At 39.3% G+C, this 17,306-nt stretch overlaps 2 protein-coding genes across 4 annotated transcripts in view; one reads left to right on the top strand and one right to left on the bottom strand.

Moving 5' to 3' along the window:
• Positions 1–17,306, top strand: part of LOC110835224 (periodic tryptophan protein 2 homolog) — a 34,639-nt gene that overhangs the window by 12,425 nt on the left and 4,908 nt on the right. For all 3 annotated transcript variants that reach the window (XM_087349978.1, XM_022075222.2, XM_087349979.1), the window contains exons 8-17: positions 20–227; positions 2,012–2,160; positions 4,437–4,584; positions 6,163–6,319; positions 8,312–8,492; positions 8,650–8,797; positions 10,632–10,803; positions 11,950–12,093; positions 14,682–14,756; positions 17,013–17,244. In XM_087349978.1, coding sequence (XP_087206104.1) covers positions 20–227; positions 2,012–2,160; positions 4,437–4,584; positions 6,163–6,319; positions 8,312–8,492; positions 8,650–8,797; positions 10,632–10,803; positions 11,950–12,093; positions 14,682–14,756; positions 17,013–17,244 — 1,614 coding nt within the window. The remainder of the gene's footprint in view (positions 1–19; positions 228–2,011; positions 2,161–4,436; positions 4,585–6,162; positions 6,320–8,311; positions 8,493–8,649; positions 8,798–10,631; positions 10,804–11,949; positions 12,094–14,681; positions 14,757–17,012; positions 17,245–17,306) is intronic.
• LOC147873438 (lysosomal dipeptide transporter MFSD1-like) overlaps positions 14,754–17,306 on the bottom strand; it is a 62,478-nt gene continuing 59,925 nt past the window's right edge. The window contains exon 6 of the transcript XR_015535413.1: positions 14,754–14,856. The gene's annotated coding sequence lies outside the window, so the exon portion shown is untranslated. The remainder of the gene's footprint in view (positions 14,857–17,306) is intronic.

The raw sequence follows: 17,306 nt of genomic DNA, 5'->3' as shown, positions 1-17,306 counted from the left end.
GGTAATGTTAATATTCCAGTATCTCAGACCAGCAGATCTCATCCATAGCATTAAACAGCACTGGAGACTGGATAGCTCTGGGGTGTATCGGCTTGGGCCAGTTACTGGTGTGGGAGTGGCAGAGTGAGACGTACGTCATGAAACAGCAGGGCCACTTCAACAATATGACGTGCTTTGCTTATTCTCCGGACGGACAGTACATTGTCACTGGAGGAGAGGATGGGAAGGTGAGCTGTCGTGTCCGTTTCCTTAACGTGAGAACCGTCTGATTTGAGCTGCATAACAGGGGATAGCATGTGGTAGGAACACAGAGAACCGACACAAGAAAAGTGAAGCTGTCCCACTACACGCCATGTAGATGCCTGGGGGGGGGGGGGGGGGATGGCAGAGGTTTAGCTGTACTGTGTCTTAACCTCAGCACTAGGTAGGGGTGAATAATGACATCACTCCCCAACTGAACTTTGCCCCTGAGAAAGGACCCCGGTACCCATTGGATAGGAGGCTGAGTGGGCCCCAGAGCCAGTCTGGACACAAAGGCTGGAGGAAAAGTTCCCTGCCCCTGTTGGGGATCGAACTTCGTTTGTCCAGTCCATAGTCAGCCACTATACTGACTGAGCTACTCTGGCTTCCAAGAACCAACACAAAATTGGCCATATGTTGATACATTCAAGTAAAGAATGTAGTGGACACTTGAAATGTATTGGGTACAAAGTGTACTGTAATTAGGGATCATGAAGAAACCCAGATTTCACCTTTTAAAGCCTAGTGGTAAGTACATGCACCACAGTAAATGGTTCTTCATTATGTCCATTTATATGTTTATGGTTTTTATATGATTCTCAGAGTGAATTATGATTCTTTCCATAAACAGTGTTAATCAGTTGATCGTTTAAATGGTGAAGGGTTACATGTTGTTTGAAGTAGGAAGTGAATATTTAATTGAATAAAAATTTTCTTGGATATTATCCATCGTCTAGTAAATATAAAACGTAAAACGACATTTCGGAGATGGGACTCTATCTCCGTCTTCAGGTTCCTACTCAGTTGGGCCCACTAGATAGAGCTAATCCCTATCTCCGGAGATAGTGGGCCCAACTGTGTAGGAACCTGAAGACAGAGATAGAGCCCCATCTCTGAAACGTCGTTTTACGTTTTATATTTACTAGACGATGGATAATATCCAAGAAAATTTTCATACAATTGACTCTTTACCATCGTCAAGAAGTTTTAGATTTGAATATTTAATTGTTATTTAGATGAGCTTTGGCTTCAAACAGTTAAGGTGGTGATTAGCTAGGCGATAAACAGGAAGTAGCTTGCTTAACCCTTGTCATATACACTGTAATCAGTGACCGTACAAGTTGTTAGCCGGATATAACTCTGGGCATTAAATAAAATAAAAAGATGCATCTGTATGGTAAATCATACACATCTTTTAAACCATTGACTGTATTCGTTCAGACGAAACAAAAATTAACCCGTAAATTTGTTTCTATTCTGAAAGCCATACAATTAATTAAAAAGGGGTTTATGTTATTGAGGAAGTAACCTTTGTCCAAGGGCAAAACATTGAGGAATACAGCGGTACACAGCACATGAAATTTGTGTGGCCAACTCACGTCTACCAGCCAAATAACGCAGACATTTGGTTCAACAGTGAAGTATTGATTTGCAGAGTTAAATAGTTCATAACTATCATAAGAAGTAATATTGTTCTTATTATACTAATGAGAATTTCATGTTTGATTTATGAATTTTCACCTTACCAACAGTTTTTATCAAAGAAATTACATATGTAAATTCAGAGATGGGTGTATGTTTATGTTTTTAGGCTCTGAGACTGTTTTAAAAAGGAAGGAAACCAGCCTTTGCTAGTTTGAATCTGATTTGGCATTCTTCTTATTCTTCACCTAATGAAAATTGTAACCATCGAGTTTAAACCCTTTCCATGAATGGATTTTCTGTATGGAATGTTGTGTGCGTAATATTAAAAATAGGTTTTGTATTGTAGGTAAAACTATGGAATACTAGCACTGGGTTTTGCTTTGTGACATTTCACGAGCACACTTCAAGCATCTCTGGTGTGCAGTTTAGCCGCAACAGGAAGTTCATCATCTCGGCTTCTCTTGATGGTACTGTTAGAGCCTATGATATGACAAGGTGAGTGCAATGAAGATTTTCTTCATCCTTTGGTTCCCCCTCCCCCAGCATTGAATGTCGTGACCAAGTGGTTAGGAATTCTGCTTCGTATTTGGAAGGCCTGTGATAAAAAATGTTGACCCAAAGATTGGCCGTCTTGTCTGAGGTGTTTTATAGTTTTGCTCTGTCCTGCCTTGAAAGAACTGGGATAGTACTTGAAATTAGGCCATTGCCACTTCCTTCCATCTTCTTTTTGCCATATTTGCTTGTGTATAACATTTTTTTTTAGAATTATTCTTAAAATTAGGGTGTGTAATACACAAAACATTTTTAAAGGGGGTGGAAATGGCTCCTCTTTTTTTACCTGGAATAAAACATTATTATCAGGTAAAATTGCAAAGTTAATATTTACTTGAAGATTTCCATCTTCTGGGTTGTTGCGCTGTGTAGTCTGGTCGATGTTTACCAACATTTCAGAGGTCATACTGCCTCCATCATCAGGGCGATGAGTATGAAGATTTCTGTCTTCTGGGTTGTTGCGCTGTGTAGTCTGGTCGATGTTTACCAACATTTCAGAGGTCATACTGCCTCCATCATCAGGGCGATGAGTATGAAGATTTCTGTCTTCTGGGTTGTTGCGCTGTGTAGTCTGGTCGATGTTTACCAACATTTCAGAGGTCATACTGCCTCCATCATCAGGGCGATGAGTATGAAGATTTCTGTCTTCTGGGTTATTGCGCTGTGTAGTCTGGTTGATGTTTACCAACATTTCAGAGGTCATACTGCCTCCATCATCAGGGCGATGAGTATGAAGATTTCTGTCTTCTGGGTTGTTGCGCTGTAGTGTGGTCGATGTTAACCAACGTTTCAGAGGAAATCTTCATACTCACCGCTGTGAGAACCTCAAGTCTTACATAATATTTACTTGTCAGTAATAGGTAGTTTGATATAAATTGTGTCTTCAGTCAACAATTTACCAACATGTTTGTGTCATTCAGTGTCATTACTGACACTGCTTACTCTCACTCTCATTGTCAGTGTCACTGATCATGAAATTCTCACTCCTATCCATTTCACCGGAACTAAGTTTGAAACTTTTCTCCTCAGTTTTTGGAGAAATTGAGTGCCACACGCATGTGTGTATGCACTTACCATAGTCCCTTCCATTTATTTGTTAACCTCACATGAAATTCCTCTTCAACTTTATTCTATCGAATTCTGAAAGTTTTGCCTGATTCCTTGTTTTTATTTTTTTATAATTTATTTTTGGTTTTACTCTTATTATAATTTCCAGTAAGTTCCCTCGAACTGTTTTGTATATTTTTATGTTTCTCTCAATTGTAAAAGCTAGAAAGATTGAAAAGACCTTAGCAGGAAATGTGGCGTGAATTAATGGATGAATATGGGTTGCGTGTTAAAATGAAGGATCGTGAGATCTCTTGACTGCAGCACCGTCATAGTTTAGGGAGTCTCGCAAGAACAGCGTGCTGAGATAATAGACATCACGAGCAGACCAATGTGCTCCCTTCTCAAGGCGTAATTTGCGGTAATTCTCTGATTGAACAATATACAACGGAGAAACTGTGACTAAGGAACAGCATTTCTTAAGTGAACCGTTATGAAGGTGATATTTTAGGTTCTTATGGAGGTGGGTATAAAGATGGTTGTCTTCTGGGTTGTGGCACTGTGGAGTCTGCTTGTACTTCAGAGGTCCTTGCTGCCTCCATCACCATCACTGTAGTGATGATGATGGAGGCAGCAAGGACCTCTGAATTGTTGGTAACCTTCTACCATTCTAAACAGTGCTACAACTGATAAGTTATTGGCATTGGCATTGTTCAGGTGATTTTGTGGTCTCAGGAATGAAGTCCTGATGCTGCGTGGGAAGACAGACAGAGAGAGAGAGAGAGGCAGATGTCTTGAGAAATTTGTGTTGCCAGTGATTGCATTTGTGATGGATCAGGTAGTTTGCATTTTACTGCACAGAGCAGAAGTGTTTATCTGAAAATTCTTGAAGTTTAGGATTGATAAGTCAAATTTAGTTTGAGAATTTTTTTTATTTTATCAAATGTTGGATACTCACATATGCGTAGGGAAAAGAAAAGCATCACTTTCTAGAGTCTAACTGATAGCAAGAAAACTTATGAATCAAACTGCTAAATAGACATCTCACTGAAGTATGAGTTCATGACATAGTTACTTTGTGTCCAAGCATAATACCGTGACGTTAATTTTCCGTAGTCGTCGACTTAGCAGGAGCAGTTGACATTAAATTGGATGAATTTGCACGTGTTCAGGTATCGCAACTTCCGCACCTTCACGTCTCCACGACCAGTGCAGTTTGCCTGTGTAGCCCTGGATTCAACAGGAGAGTTTGTAGCTGCAGGCGGACATGACGTGTTTGAAATTTACTTGTGGTCTATAAAGATAGGCCGACTTTTAGAGGTATTTATTTCTTGCTTGTGCATGGTAGTAGTAATGAAAATTTGCTAGAAATTATCAACTTCTTTCTTTCAAGTAAAAAATGACTGATGTGCAATATTTAACCCATTTGATAACTTGTCTGAACTACTTGAACACAAGGTACATGTGGTGATATGAATTACCAAATGGTTCAACAGTTTATGAAATGTGAACTCAGTCCGAAGAATTGGATCGATCATAGAAGGGTGATGTTGCACTTACTGTCTGTTTTTAGTTTTGTGTCTGCAAAAATTGGGTAATTAAAGTAAACTACATGCCAGTAGTAAATATGGAACAAGATTTCAGATGTGGACTGACATATATTAGTAGGTTCGTGGCGATAGAAATCAGATTTTTAAGAAATATGGAGGAATAAACCAAAGGGGGAGATTAAGAAGCAATATAATTTGAGGGACGTTAAAGGCATACACTGCAGGTTCTCATTTCGGCAAGAAGGAAGATGGCTGTCTTTAGACTGTTACGCCTTGTAGTCGAGTAAGAGTTTATTGACGTTTCAGATGAGCTTGCTGCCTCCATCATCAGTTTGATTTGTGAGCTGCACGCAGATATGCATGTGCGAGGGTGAGGGAGGTGGGGGGGAGAGTGCTTTTATCAGGGCCCTTCAGGGACTTGTGCTTGTAAGCTCCTGCCAGACTGCATGGTACGACAACCCAGAAGATGGTCATCTTCACTGTAGAAAGTAAATGAAGTAATGAGAGATTCAAATGGCATGGGTATGTTTAAGAATGAACAGACAGAAGATTTTACAAAGGACTTTGTGATCATAAAAGTAAAATTAATGCATGCAAGAGAGAGACAGATCAAGATGGAAGCAGCAGGTTGTTAAGAATGTCGCATCACACAGAAGGAGGAAGCAATTGCGGACGAGGTGGTGCGGGAAGATGGAGATGTATAGAGAGGCATTATCATTACACAAAACACACTAATTGGAATGTCATAGGAGGGGGAAGAAGAAGAATACAATTATTTATACCGAAGGGGAGTTAACTGTAATAATGCTGTACATCAATGATCTAATTTACTTCTACTGAATTTTATCATTACAATAGGACAGTTTTCTAATAAGTTACATGTAGCATAGTGAAGAAATACGTGTTTTGGGATTTCGAAAGTGTAGGTGTACTTATTTAGAACTCGGTTCAGTTGCAGAAATGATTTGACTCGAAACTTTTCTAGACATTTTCCGTGAGGAGCATGCCTTTGCAGAGATTGTCCCATTCCAGTTCTTTTAACTCCTTGTGATGAACACTGCTGACGCAGCATCCGTGCAAACTTATTTGCCGGGAGGAAAGCTAATGCTATTGAATGCGGGGTTGTGAAGTTATACGAGGATGTTACGATAGTCCTTTTTGGGGAATGGAGAATAACATAATGCTCTTGTGGAATGTTTTGGTTTGTTGAATAATTTAGTTTGAGGCTGTGTAATTTTTAAATAGTGATATTATTTTTATAATATTGTCTCATGAATGTCGATGATTGCCGTTTGTGGTGAATGTCCACTGACATGTGGAGTAATACTTTTTGGCGTGTGTCGTACAGATATTGACTGGACATGAAGGCCCGGTCGTGAGTGTGGCATTCAGTCCAACTCCAGCCAGCACCGCCCTGGCGTCAGTCAGCTGGGACAAGACGCTCAAGCTCTGGAATGCTGTTGAGTCTGGGAGTAGTCACGAGACCATTCAGCTCACGGCAGATGGTGTGTGCACAAAATCTCAGTAAAGTGTTTTTTAGTGTCAGTGTTGTTCCTTTTCTGTCCGAAACACAATTGTTAACGTAATGCATGTTGTAACTATTATGGGTAATTAACTTTCTGGGTTTCTTCCTTGAAGTATGGATTTATTACTCACTATTATTACAATTAATTATTTTTCTTGATTAAAGTTCTGTTAGTTTGTAAATTAAAAAAAAATCATTCTACTTAGACTCCACATTTGCATTTTGTTACTTATTTGGTCACTCACGCGCTCAATAACTATTTCTGCGGTCTCTGCTATTTCCAGTCTACTGCATCGCTGTCCCAAACTCATGGCATGAACCAATAAAAGATTTTTTGCCTACCCAACATTCAGTTCTGTGAGCATCTGCATAAAAATCACATTGTAATGTATTTGTGTAGATTTCTTTTACTTAAAAACATTAATAGCGACACATGATTTATAAAGTTAGACACACAACATGTTTTAGGAAGACAACAGACATTTTCTATCATCAGTACTTTTTGTTTAATAGGTTAAGAGACATTTTAGTATATGTTGGAGGCTACACATTTCCTTTACTGATTGGTTTCTAATAAGTATAGAAACAAAGTTACAGTCCTGTATTTAATATTGGAAAGTAGGCAAACGTATTTGCAGTTTGCTCCTATTTGTTGTGTGAATAAGAAGATAAGCAGGTACGAATCTGTGAAAAAATCTTGATGTTGAACAGGTACAATTATGTTCTAACATCATCTGCAATCTATTTGTATCCTCATGTGGATGATTTTTGTGATGACGCTTGTGTAGTAAATGTGTTTCACCTAGTAGCATTTGGAATGGAAGGATGCAAGAAAGAAGCGGAAACTTGTGTTTTCTGGCAGGGTCACACCTTTCCGGTGTTGTTTACAATGAACACTTATTAGAATTGTTCCTGCCATCAGACGTAAGTTTAATTTTAAAATCTGAACACAAAATACATTTCTGATACAAATTAATAACAAATTACATATCTGTCCAGTATTTATATTGATTGAAGAAATTTTTGATGGGTATTTAAAATATGCAGGATGTCCCAAACAGATGTGTATAATCGGTGCAGTAGTTTTTGGCCGGTGGAATATTCAAGGGGAAGGGTAGGAGCGAGTCACTTGTGCAATAGTATAATGCTGACTGCACCGAGGAGCTTATCGGACTGGACTACGAAACAAAAGAAATACACTGGCCGTGCCACCTCACTCTGTGTACCACAGAGTAGGCCCGTCCGCCAGCTCTGCTAGCTTCTCCACCGGCCAAAAACTACTGTGCCGACTATACAAACAATCATTACATATGTCAGCATTGTATATAAATATTTTTATGAAATTCTGTATGTGCTGCCGACTATGGCAGTCCACCACAAACTGCTTGCAATGTTGTAGCTGTTTCTTGAAATATTTAGTGTTTTCTTCATCAGATAGCGAGAAAAGTGAAGCAGTTGTTGTGAGTGATGCCAATGAGTTGGTGAGCAATTTGCTGTTGAAATGACCATGATTCCGTAGTGATTGAGAATCAATTTACAGTTCCTAATTTGAAAATTTCTTACTGACAGGCCATGACGTTTAGCTTAGTGGGCATTTGAATACCATTGTGCAGGATCAAGAATTAAATAAACATGTAGCGCAACTTCCTTCGGAGGGGAAGTAAAGCCCGCAGTTCAATGTCGTAGATTTACGGCATGTAAAAGAATCTTGTGAGCACGATACGAGATGTTTCGAAGCAAAATTCAGCGGCCATTTCTCACCCAAGTTTCTCCTGATTTACTGCTAGATGGCTCTGGCAGTCAAAATCAGGATTGAGTAGAAATTGTGCAGAGGCAGTGGGCTTGTCACTCACTACTTGAACGCATCTTACGAGACTAATAAGGACAAGTTGCCTTGAGGAACTGTCCCGGAAAGGGCCAATAGGCCCAATCCCTGTAGTAGATGATGATAAACATGTTCTGTCTTTTTCAGGACTGTGTGTGACGTACAGACCAAATGGAGAAGAGGTGGCAGTGTCTACACTGGATGGACAGATTACATTTTTTCACTGCAAGACCTCACAAGAGATTGGCAGTATTGAGGGGCGCAATGACCTGGGCAGTGGACGTTCTGATACGGACCTCATTACGGCCAAGAAGAGCCTTCAGGGAAAGTATGCCACCTTTATTAATGTTCCTTGTGTATGGTTCATATGTTGCTTCATCAGGAGGTCCTCGTGTTGATATGCGTATTATAGCGAGAGATAGTCTTCAGTGTCTTTTAAAGTAGGGTGACATTTTATAAATTGCATTCATGTGACTGATTCACAGAGCATTCACGAGTCTGTGCTACACTGCAGATGGCACTTGTATCTTAGCTGGTGGACAATCGAAGAATGTTTGTATATACAATGCCCGCGAAGCTCTACTACTGAAGAAGTTTGAAATCACACAGAATCGCTCCTTCGATGCTGTCGATGTAAGTGAACTCTTGGTACTGTGCTTTTAACCTTAAACTGTATGTGGTGCAGCGGGATGTAATATATTTGCACTTGAGCACTGCTCCAGTCCTCAGGGAATTTATTTCCGAGGTGATTATTATTATTAAGTGTTCTGTCTTACGACAGGTCCATTGCTCTGCCCAAACAGAGCTCTCCAGTTGTCCCTATTCTCGGCTTCTCGCTTTAATTCCTGGAACGTCATCTTCTTTCCTTGTTTAAGGTCGTCGGTTAGCTGTATCAATCTTCTTCTTAGTCCTCTCTTTCCTTCAACCTTCCATTCCTGAGGTGATAGCAGATGCTAAACTGATTTCACTACTCCCAGTAGTGTCGTGCGTGAGAGTGTCTGGTTTTATCCTTATGAATGAAAGTAATACAAATTTGAATTTAATTCAAATGATGTCCAAAAAATCCAGTAAGAACATTTGTAAAATTTGGTATGAATGATGCGAGTTCATGTAATAATCTTCTAAGTCGTTGCGTTGTGTAGTTTTCTGATTGTGAAATTTTACATAGCCCAACAGCATAAAGACTGCATTTTGAACAGGAAAAACATTGTTAAACCTGCAGAAATTCATCACAAAGCATAGGCCACAATAACCCTGTTGCATGAAAGCTATCGAAATTAGAGATGCAGATTTGCCGTTGCACTGTTATACTTGTGTATGATGTTGGAGTTACTGTTGTATGGTGAGCATGGTTGGTGATGGCATTTTTATTTAACCTGACTCTACTTGAATTGGCGTGCATGATGTAGCATGGCACACCCTCCCTCTCTCACATTTTAAACAATGAAACCTAGTGATCATATTTCTTGATAGTAGGAAGATTATGGGAATGATTTCTTGTAGAAAGTTGTTTGGTATTTCCTGCGTGCACCAAGTTTTGACTTTGTTAGAGCTGAGAAGCAGAGAAATGCTGGAAACCTTGTGTGTCTTGTGAAGAGACCAAGCCCACAAGAATGACTTTCTTGACCAAGTCGTCGTACCCTTTTAGCTATTTAAATGCAGCGAAACCTGAGTTCTAGGTTCCGGCATTTAAGGTTTTCCCACAATTAGTGGATATTTCTTGTAGTCCAGGCTGAAAATATATATATTTATTTGTGTATTATTTTTCTCAATTTATGAATTTCCCCACGTTTTGTGTTTGAAACGTCTTTTCCTACATAAGTTTTGGAACTTGATTTAGTGTTGAGAAAATTTTTGCAAATTTCAATTTTGCGCTCAAGAGTCATTACCTGCATATTAGAAGTAGTCATCAGCCTGCAGACGTCAATCCACGAAAGCTGCGCTTATCTCACTTATAGCGTTATTTACCGTACATGACAATGGAACGGCTTGTAGCTTGACTGTGCTTGCAGGATCGTACCAGTTGTGTCACTTTTAACCTTTTGCCATTTGTGATACTGTAGAATGCGGTATAATTAACTTCCCTTGTTATGCTTAATGCTTTCAAGCCCAGTGCGTTTTGCCCACAGAATGTGTTCATGGGTTTTGTATGATTCCTAGAGTGAGCTGTATTTTGATGATTATTTAGATTTTTCTTTGAGTGTCGCTTTGTACATGAAACAACTTTCTAGATTCACTTCTTCTTATCCACTGTACCTAGAATGTACTGTCACTACGCGTCTGAGATCGATTATGTTTGATATCTGAAAAATCTTTCAACAAGTTTATTTTAGACATCCTCATTGGTTAAACACTATATTGTCCTAAAAGACTGAAAAAAATTGAAACATTGGCCAAAGGTTTGTAAAGCTAGTCGTAAGTAGCTGTTTGTTCGAGCAAGTTGTACAGTATGGTATGATGCGTACAGGACTTTATAAACCGACGTAAAATGACGGAGTTCGGCAACATGGCGTTGGTGGAGGAACGAGAGGAAGGCGGGAACGTTGCGATAAGATTGCCGGGAGTGCGATCTGGTGACATGGCTGCAAGGGCTTTCAAACCAGAAGTGAGGGTGTCTTGTCTACAATTCTCGCCCACAGGTAACCACAGATTCATATGCTGTACATTGAAAACATCTGCTTACCCAGCGTATTGTGTTTATCGTGAACTTGAATCTAATGTTTTAATCTGGACTCTTCCATTTTGTTTGTACTGTTTAACAGGACTTTGATTTTATTGTTCATTCAGTAGCACAGTTGCTGATCCAATCCATGATTTCTTCATTGTCTGGTCAGGGCGATTTATATTGACATTGGTGCTCTTACCTTTAATTGCTGTCTTGTCTCAGCAATTGTTTATCTTAACCCTTCAAAGCTGAATAGTAGCAGAAAACATCTGCTGCTTTAACGATCATGTTGTGTTTACGTTCTTAGTGTTATTTTCACTGTAAACAGCGATTATTTCCTTAAACAGCGTTAACTAGTCAATCTTTGTGACAGTCGTGTGGTCTGTTTTGTTTGAGATACGGACTAAATTCCTAAATAATATTGAGTTGTGCTTAAGCTTCAAAGGATTGACAAACCTTTCCTGAAGTCTTATGAATTACTGGTCTTGTTTACACCATAATGTTTTACTTGGGATTACTAAAGTCAATAAGCGTGTGGCATTTTGAAGGTCTGGCCATGTTGACTATAATGTGATTGCCTATGTAGAAGCTTAATTTTATTTGTTTGTTCAGTAGGTCACACCCTTAACCAAGGTCACCACTAAACATATAAAAAATTCTGACTGTCTGTTGTAGGTCAGTTGAAACCACATTTTTGTGTGATTGTTAGATTTGTCACAAGGGGCCACACAAGTGCAGTGCAGCTGAACTTGTTACATGCGTCAAACCACAAGTAGGATGTTTTAAGTGCACAGTGTACCTTGCATGTGAAACCAAAGTGAAGGGTTTAAAGACAAGAAATATGTTGAAGATGACCGTCTTTGGGGCTTTTGTACCATGTAGCTTTCTGCCTCCAACACCAGGGCAATTGTCCAGGTGATGGAGGCAGCAAATACCTCTGAAACGTCTGAAAAACTTCTACCAGAGAGTAGAGAGTCGTCTTCATTCTCACTGCCATGAGAATCTGAAATAGCATCAAGAAATCTCTTGAGCTTTTGAGTAAAACTATGTTCCAGAAGCCCATAATGTCTTTTCTGCTTGAACTTATGGAATGTGACATGAATAAACTGGTTTGTTCCAGGTCAGGCGTGGGCGGCCGCCACCACAGAGGGCCTACTTATCTACTCCTTAGATAAAGGCATGGTGTTTGATCCATTCCAGTTGGAACAGGACATTACACCCAACTCTATCAGGAAGTCACTTCAAGAAGAGGACTGGGCGAAAGGTACGGGTTTACTCTGGGACAGTCACCTTGTATAAAATTGTGCTTGTAAATTTTTGTTAAATTATTTATCGAGGGAATTATCTTATGTAATAGCTGTAATAAAGTATGATATAAGTAATGATATCCATCTTTACAGCTTTTATTTTAATGTCTTGTTTTATAATTTGTAATTTAAATATTAATGGATTGTAAGTCTCACACAGTTAATGTGCTACCTGAAGATGATTTGGGTTAGACTGAAACATGTAGTAGTATTGTAAGAAAGAATAAGACATTAGAATAAAACTGTAAATCGAACATTTCGATAGAAAGAGCATCATTTTAATATATTTTAAATATTTTAAATATTAAATGTTAATTGTAATAATAATATTTTAATATTTAATAAAATATTTTATTGTGATTAGACGATTAAAATTAAACAATTAGAATAAAAGTCAAATAGATGGATGTTATTAGTGTTGTACCTTACTTGCACAAATGGCTACACTTCTATCATACTTTCTCTGTTCCATTTATTTACCTTCGCTGGCAACTCGTCCAATGCCCTTTCTGTTCCAGCTGTTGATCAGTTATATGTTTAGCAAAACAAAAAAATACCGAGACAGTAATGTTTTAAAAGGACAATTTTTTTTTTTCAGTTTAGGCATTGTAAATCTTGTACATAAGATGTGAATTTTTCTATATATTCTTGATTGCCATGTGTCAAAGTTTGAATACCCTAATTTATTTCTAGACATGTACTGACAAAGGCAATGGTGTGTTAGTAAAGTCTTGTATATACGAGGTGGGATCGGAAGGTTTCCAGACTGCGCGTATAAAAACCCGTACACTTATCTCAGGTATTAAATTCATCCATCACCCTCGAAGTAGTTCCCCTGGGAGTGAACACAACGATCCCAGCGCCGCTGCCAAGCCTGGAAGCATCCCTGGAAATCTTTCTTTGTCAGCCTGTCAAGCACCATCTGCGATTCTGCCTGAATCTCTTGCCAAAGACTCGCCAAAATGGCTACGGAAACCTATGAAATGCTAAAGCAAGCATTTGGGGAGTCCGCAATGGGTCGTGCACAAACTTTTGTGTAGCATTCACGTTTTAAAAATGGCCGAACCTCTGTCGATGATGACGAGCGTTCTGGACGACCATCTTCGGGCACAACGCCCGAAAATGTGACGAAGATTCGGCAGGCCATTCATGAAGATCGACGTCGTACCATCAACGACTTGTGCGACATTGTTGGGATAGGCTATGGGACCTGTCAGCTGATTCTAAAGGACGGAAGCGGCCGTCAAAGTGGCGCAACCACAACTGGCTGCTGCATCATGACAACGCACCAGCGCACACCGCCCTCAAAGTTCGTCAGTTTTTGGCTTCAAACACCATGGCCGTCATCCCGCACCCTCCTTAGCTCCGTGTGACTTCTTCCTCTTCCCAAAGATGAAAATTCAGCTAAAGGGAAGGAGATTTGAGACGATAGAAGAGATTCAGGCAGAATCGCAGATGGTGCTTGACAGGCTGACAAAGAAAGATTTCCAGGGATGCTTCCAGGCTTGGCAGTGGCGCTGGGATCGTTGTGTTCACTCCCAGGGGAACTACTTCGAGGGTGATGGATGGATTTAATACCTGAGATAAGTGTACGGGTTTTTATACGCGCAGTCTTGAAACTTTCCGATCGCACCTCGTATGACTTTAGGAAACATTGAAAATTTACAAAATATTAATATTTCTGTGTGTGGATATTATCAGTCTCTTGAAAGTACAGTTTTCAGTGTCGGGTGACTAAAAATAACGTAACTTATCACGTATCATTGCTGTTCGGTGATAAAATGAGATGATGCATTTAAATAAGCAGAGAAATGGTGAATTTATGTGTCAGAACAACAATTTATAACCAGTTATAAATTCAGCTGGTCTTGGCAGAACATAGAACCAAATATTAATTTTGAGTATTATGTTTTGTAATTGAAATGCAGAGTGAGCAAAAAACAATTTTACAGTTTCAGAACGATACATAAAATAATCTCGGCATACTTATAACTTCACGCCCGCGCCAGCAGACACAAAACTCTCTTAGTTCTATTTCAAATGACCTGGGTGATTGTTGTTGTTACACGCCTCTGATAGATGCCGCTAGGTTTGAAATTGGCTACCCCACAACAGAGGAGTTGGCGTGTTCTGCGGATAGCAATGAAAGAGTGTGTAATAGCTGTGCAACATGCATTTCACACGCAATTCCACATGGAACCACCTAACTGATTATCCATTTGTACCTGGTACAATAAATTTGAATAGAAAGGATGCATTTTCAAAGGTGAGAGTCCTGGTCTGCCCTCTGTGTGTGTGTGTGTTGATTGTTATTTTATATAATGCTTCATCGTCTGTGCGTGTTATATGTGTCGAACGTGAGGATGATTGTGAACGATGGATGTGGAGGGAAGTGTCTGCTTCCTGTTTTAAGGAACCAATATAGAATTGGCTTGGAGGGAACAAGGAAAAGTGTGAAAATTAAAGGAGAGCTGGTCTTTGGGTGCTTATGCATATAAACTCACTTAAATTACATTTGTAATAATAATATTTTCTGTGATCACAGCCCTGATGATGTCTCTGAAGTTGAACGAGCATGATCTCATTCAGGAGGTCGTGGAGAGCATCAGGCCTGTTGATGGTGAGTGCTGTCTGCGTCTCCCTCCTTTTGGACAGGGGACGGAAGATCGGAACTTTCCTTGTCCGGCATTCGCTGTTTCGGAATTGGTCGTATATATTTCCTTTCACAAACATAAATACAAAGGTGCACTCCAACTTGGAGTATGTGTATTTTCCAAATATATTTTTATTACATTCTGTTAGCCTCTTTGACCTTGTTCATTTATTGCATATGCCTCAGACACTGCATTGAATAAAGTCTTACTGCTGTTTGCTGAGTAATGCCAACGAAAGTGCATGAAATTTTTATTTATGAGATAAATTTATTGTCTTATGAACAGTAAAGAGGATGCCGAGTTTGAAAATACTTTGCCCTTGATACTGTGTGGGTATAGTTAGGTAATCTGCCTGAACTGAATGTGTGAATGGATAACTTTTCTGTTCGTTCTGGCTTGGTTCTAAACAGTGCGGTCAAATCTGTTTGAAGGTTGAAACAAGATGAGGGGTGCACAGTGGACCCTGCAGTGGTCTGCCCCATCTGGATCAATATCAGTACCGTTATTATAGCACAGAAATAATTTGATCGATTAATTACTGATATATATATCCACATTAACCTTTAAATTCTTGCAGTCTGTGTGCACATATATAGATTTATTTGAATTTTAAAGTGTCTCAGGGTGCTGCATATTACAAAATACAGTATATTTATTACATCTTCATAGCTAAAAACTAAAAATAGATACTTTGTTGATGAGAGTGAACATATGCACATGAAATTTAATAATAATCAGTGTACATGCGTACTTCACATTTATTTTCAGTTAATTCGATTTTGTACTTTTTTTTTTAGCCATTGTTATTTGAATTTAATCCCATACTGCATATTTACAATGGAAGAAAGTCTTGAAGTTGATTGTACTTGGCCTAGAACTGCTATATTCATGTTTGCTTCGTTTGCCAAGCCTCATAGTGAAACGAATACAATCTTTCTCTTTGGTGGTTTTCTGATTACAGAACAGTTTATCAGCAGCGAGTTTTTAGCAGACAAACATCAAATGAATGAGTAAACTTTGTGGAAAGATTATTTCAGCTGTGACTCAGTTTGCTCCATCTGGTGTTAGATGCCAGAGTAATATATTTAACTTGAATCAAAGGCTTTCTTTCTATCACAGGAAGTAAATTTCATTTGACTTGCAATGTGAAAGAATTTATTTGGGAATTGAAATGAGTCTGGAATGTGTGAAGTCTGCATTGAGTTGACAGTAAAAGGTTATGAGTCATTCATACAAAAAGCTGTCGGTCTAAAAATAACTTGATAGTGCATTTGCGGAGTCAAGAACAGTTTGGTCGTACAACAGCTGAGAAAACACACCTGAAAGATTCTGACCTGACGAACAAATCCTTCAGTCGCCCTTAGGGGTGTCTAAGTGAGACAATCTGAGAGGCTGGGCAAACAGGGTGATCATGAACACACCCCATATGAAAAATATTGATTAGGATTTTGATGTGATGATACCACCCCACTTGCATTTGAAGGTGTGTCCAAGTGAGGACAGCTGACGGTCCCATCAGGTGTGTCCATCAGTTCACTGGTGACACAACTGGTAAAATAAAATGTGGCACCTCACGTCAACAAGGACTGTACACTGTAAAGTGTTTTCATGTATTCTTCAAGTGTTCCTACTCTTTTCGAACAATGACAGTGCTGCTGACCAAAAAGATACATACTATGGCAGACTATGGACTTTGGCGTCATGTGATGTCAAAGAGGGACAAGAAATTTCCTCCTGGCTATCGTGTGAAACTTGATTCAAATTATCAGGAGTTTTACCTTGTTTATGTTGTCTCGTTAGCAGACTGGCTGTCATAGAGAAAACTTACTAGACCCAAGGTAAATTTTAGCAAATATAAGCCAGTTTATTCCTCCTGAGTGTTTCACGTTGGAGATATGGAAAAGAATGCAAGTAAAATGCAGGCAGAGTTATGTGGGACCGTGTATTGGTGTTTAGAAGTGTACCGCAAAACGTGATGTATTGAGGTGCGCTTGTAGCTGGTGGATCTCAGCATCCTTCTTTTATCATTACAATATTCTGATTTGGCTTTCAATTGTAGTACACACTTTCAGGAATAAAAATGTGCATTGATTTTCTATGCCTGGTTCGCAGAAAAATCTGTTTATCCGATCAAAAACATTTGCCTCACAGGATTCTACTGGCATTTAATTTCCAGCAGGAAATATGTTGGTAGATTTCATACTTAATGTTGGTTGTTACAGTGGAATTGACTGTGAGGTCACTGCCTGAAGTTTACATGGAACGTACACTTAAATTTGTGGCATCAAGCCTGGAATCTACACGCCATGTGGAATTCTACCTGATCTGGATACAGCACCTGCTGACAGCGTATGGGCCCACATTTCAGGTTCACTTGAAGCAAGCGCAGGTGATGCCCATCCTGCTCACTCTGCAGAAGAATCTCACAAAGAAGTACGAGGAACTGGCTAAAATGTGAGTACAAACCTAAGGTTTTTGTCCGGTTGAGTTGGGCATGCAAAATGGGATGTTGTGCT

The sequence above is a fragment of the Zootermopsis nevadensis genome, unplaced genomic scaffold (assembly GCF_977971745.1).
Source record: "Zootermopsis nevadensis isolate Lab colony 2312 unplaced genomic scaffold, Znev_1.0 Znev_ptg000017l, whole genome shotgun sequence".
NCBI classification, from domain to species: Eukaryota; Metazoa; Arthropoda; class Insecta; order Blattodea; family Termopsidae; genus Zootermopsis; species Zootermopsis nevadensis.
The sequence above is the reverse complement of the archived record's forward strand: the minus strand, read 5'-3'. Positions and strand labels throughout refer to the sequence as shown.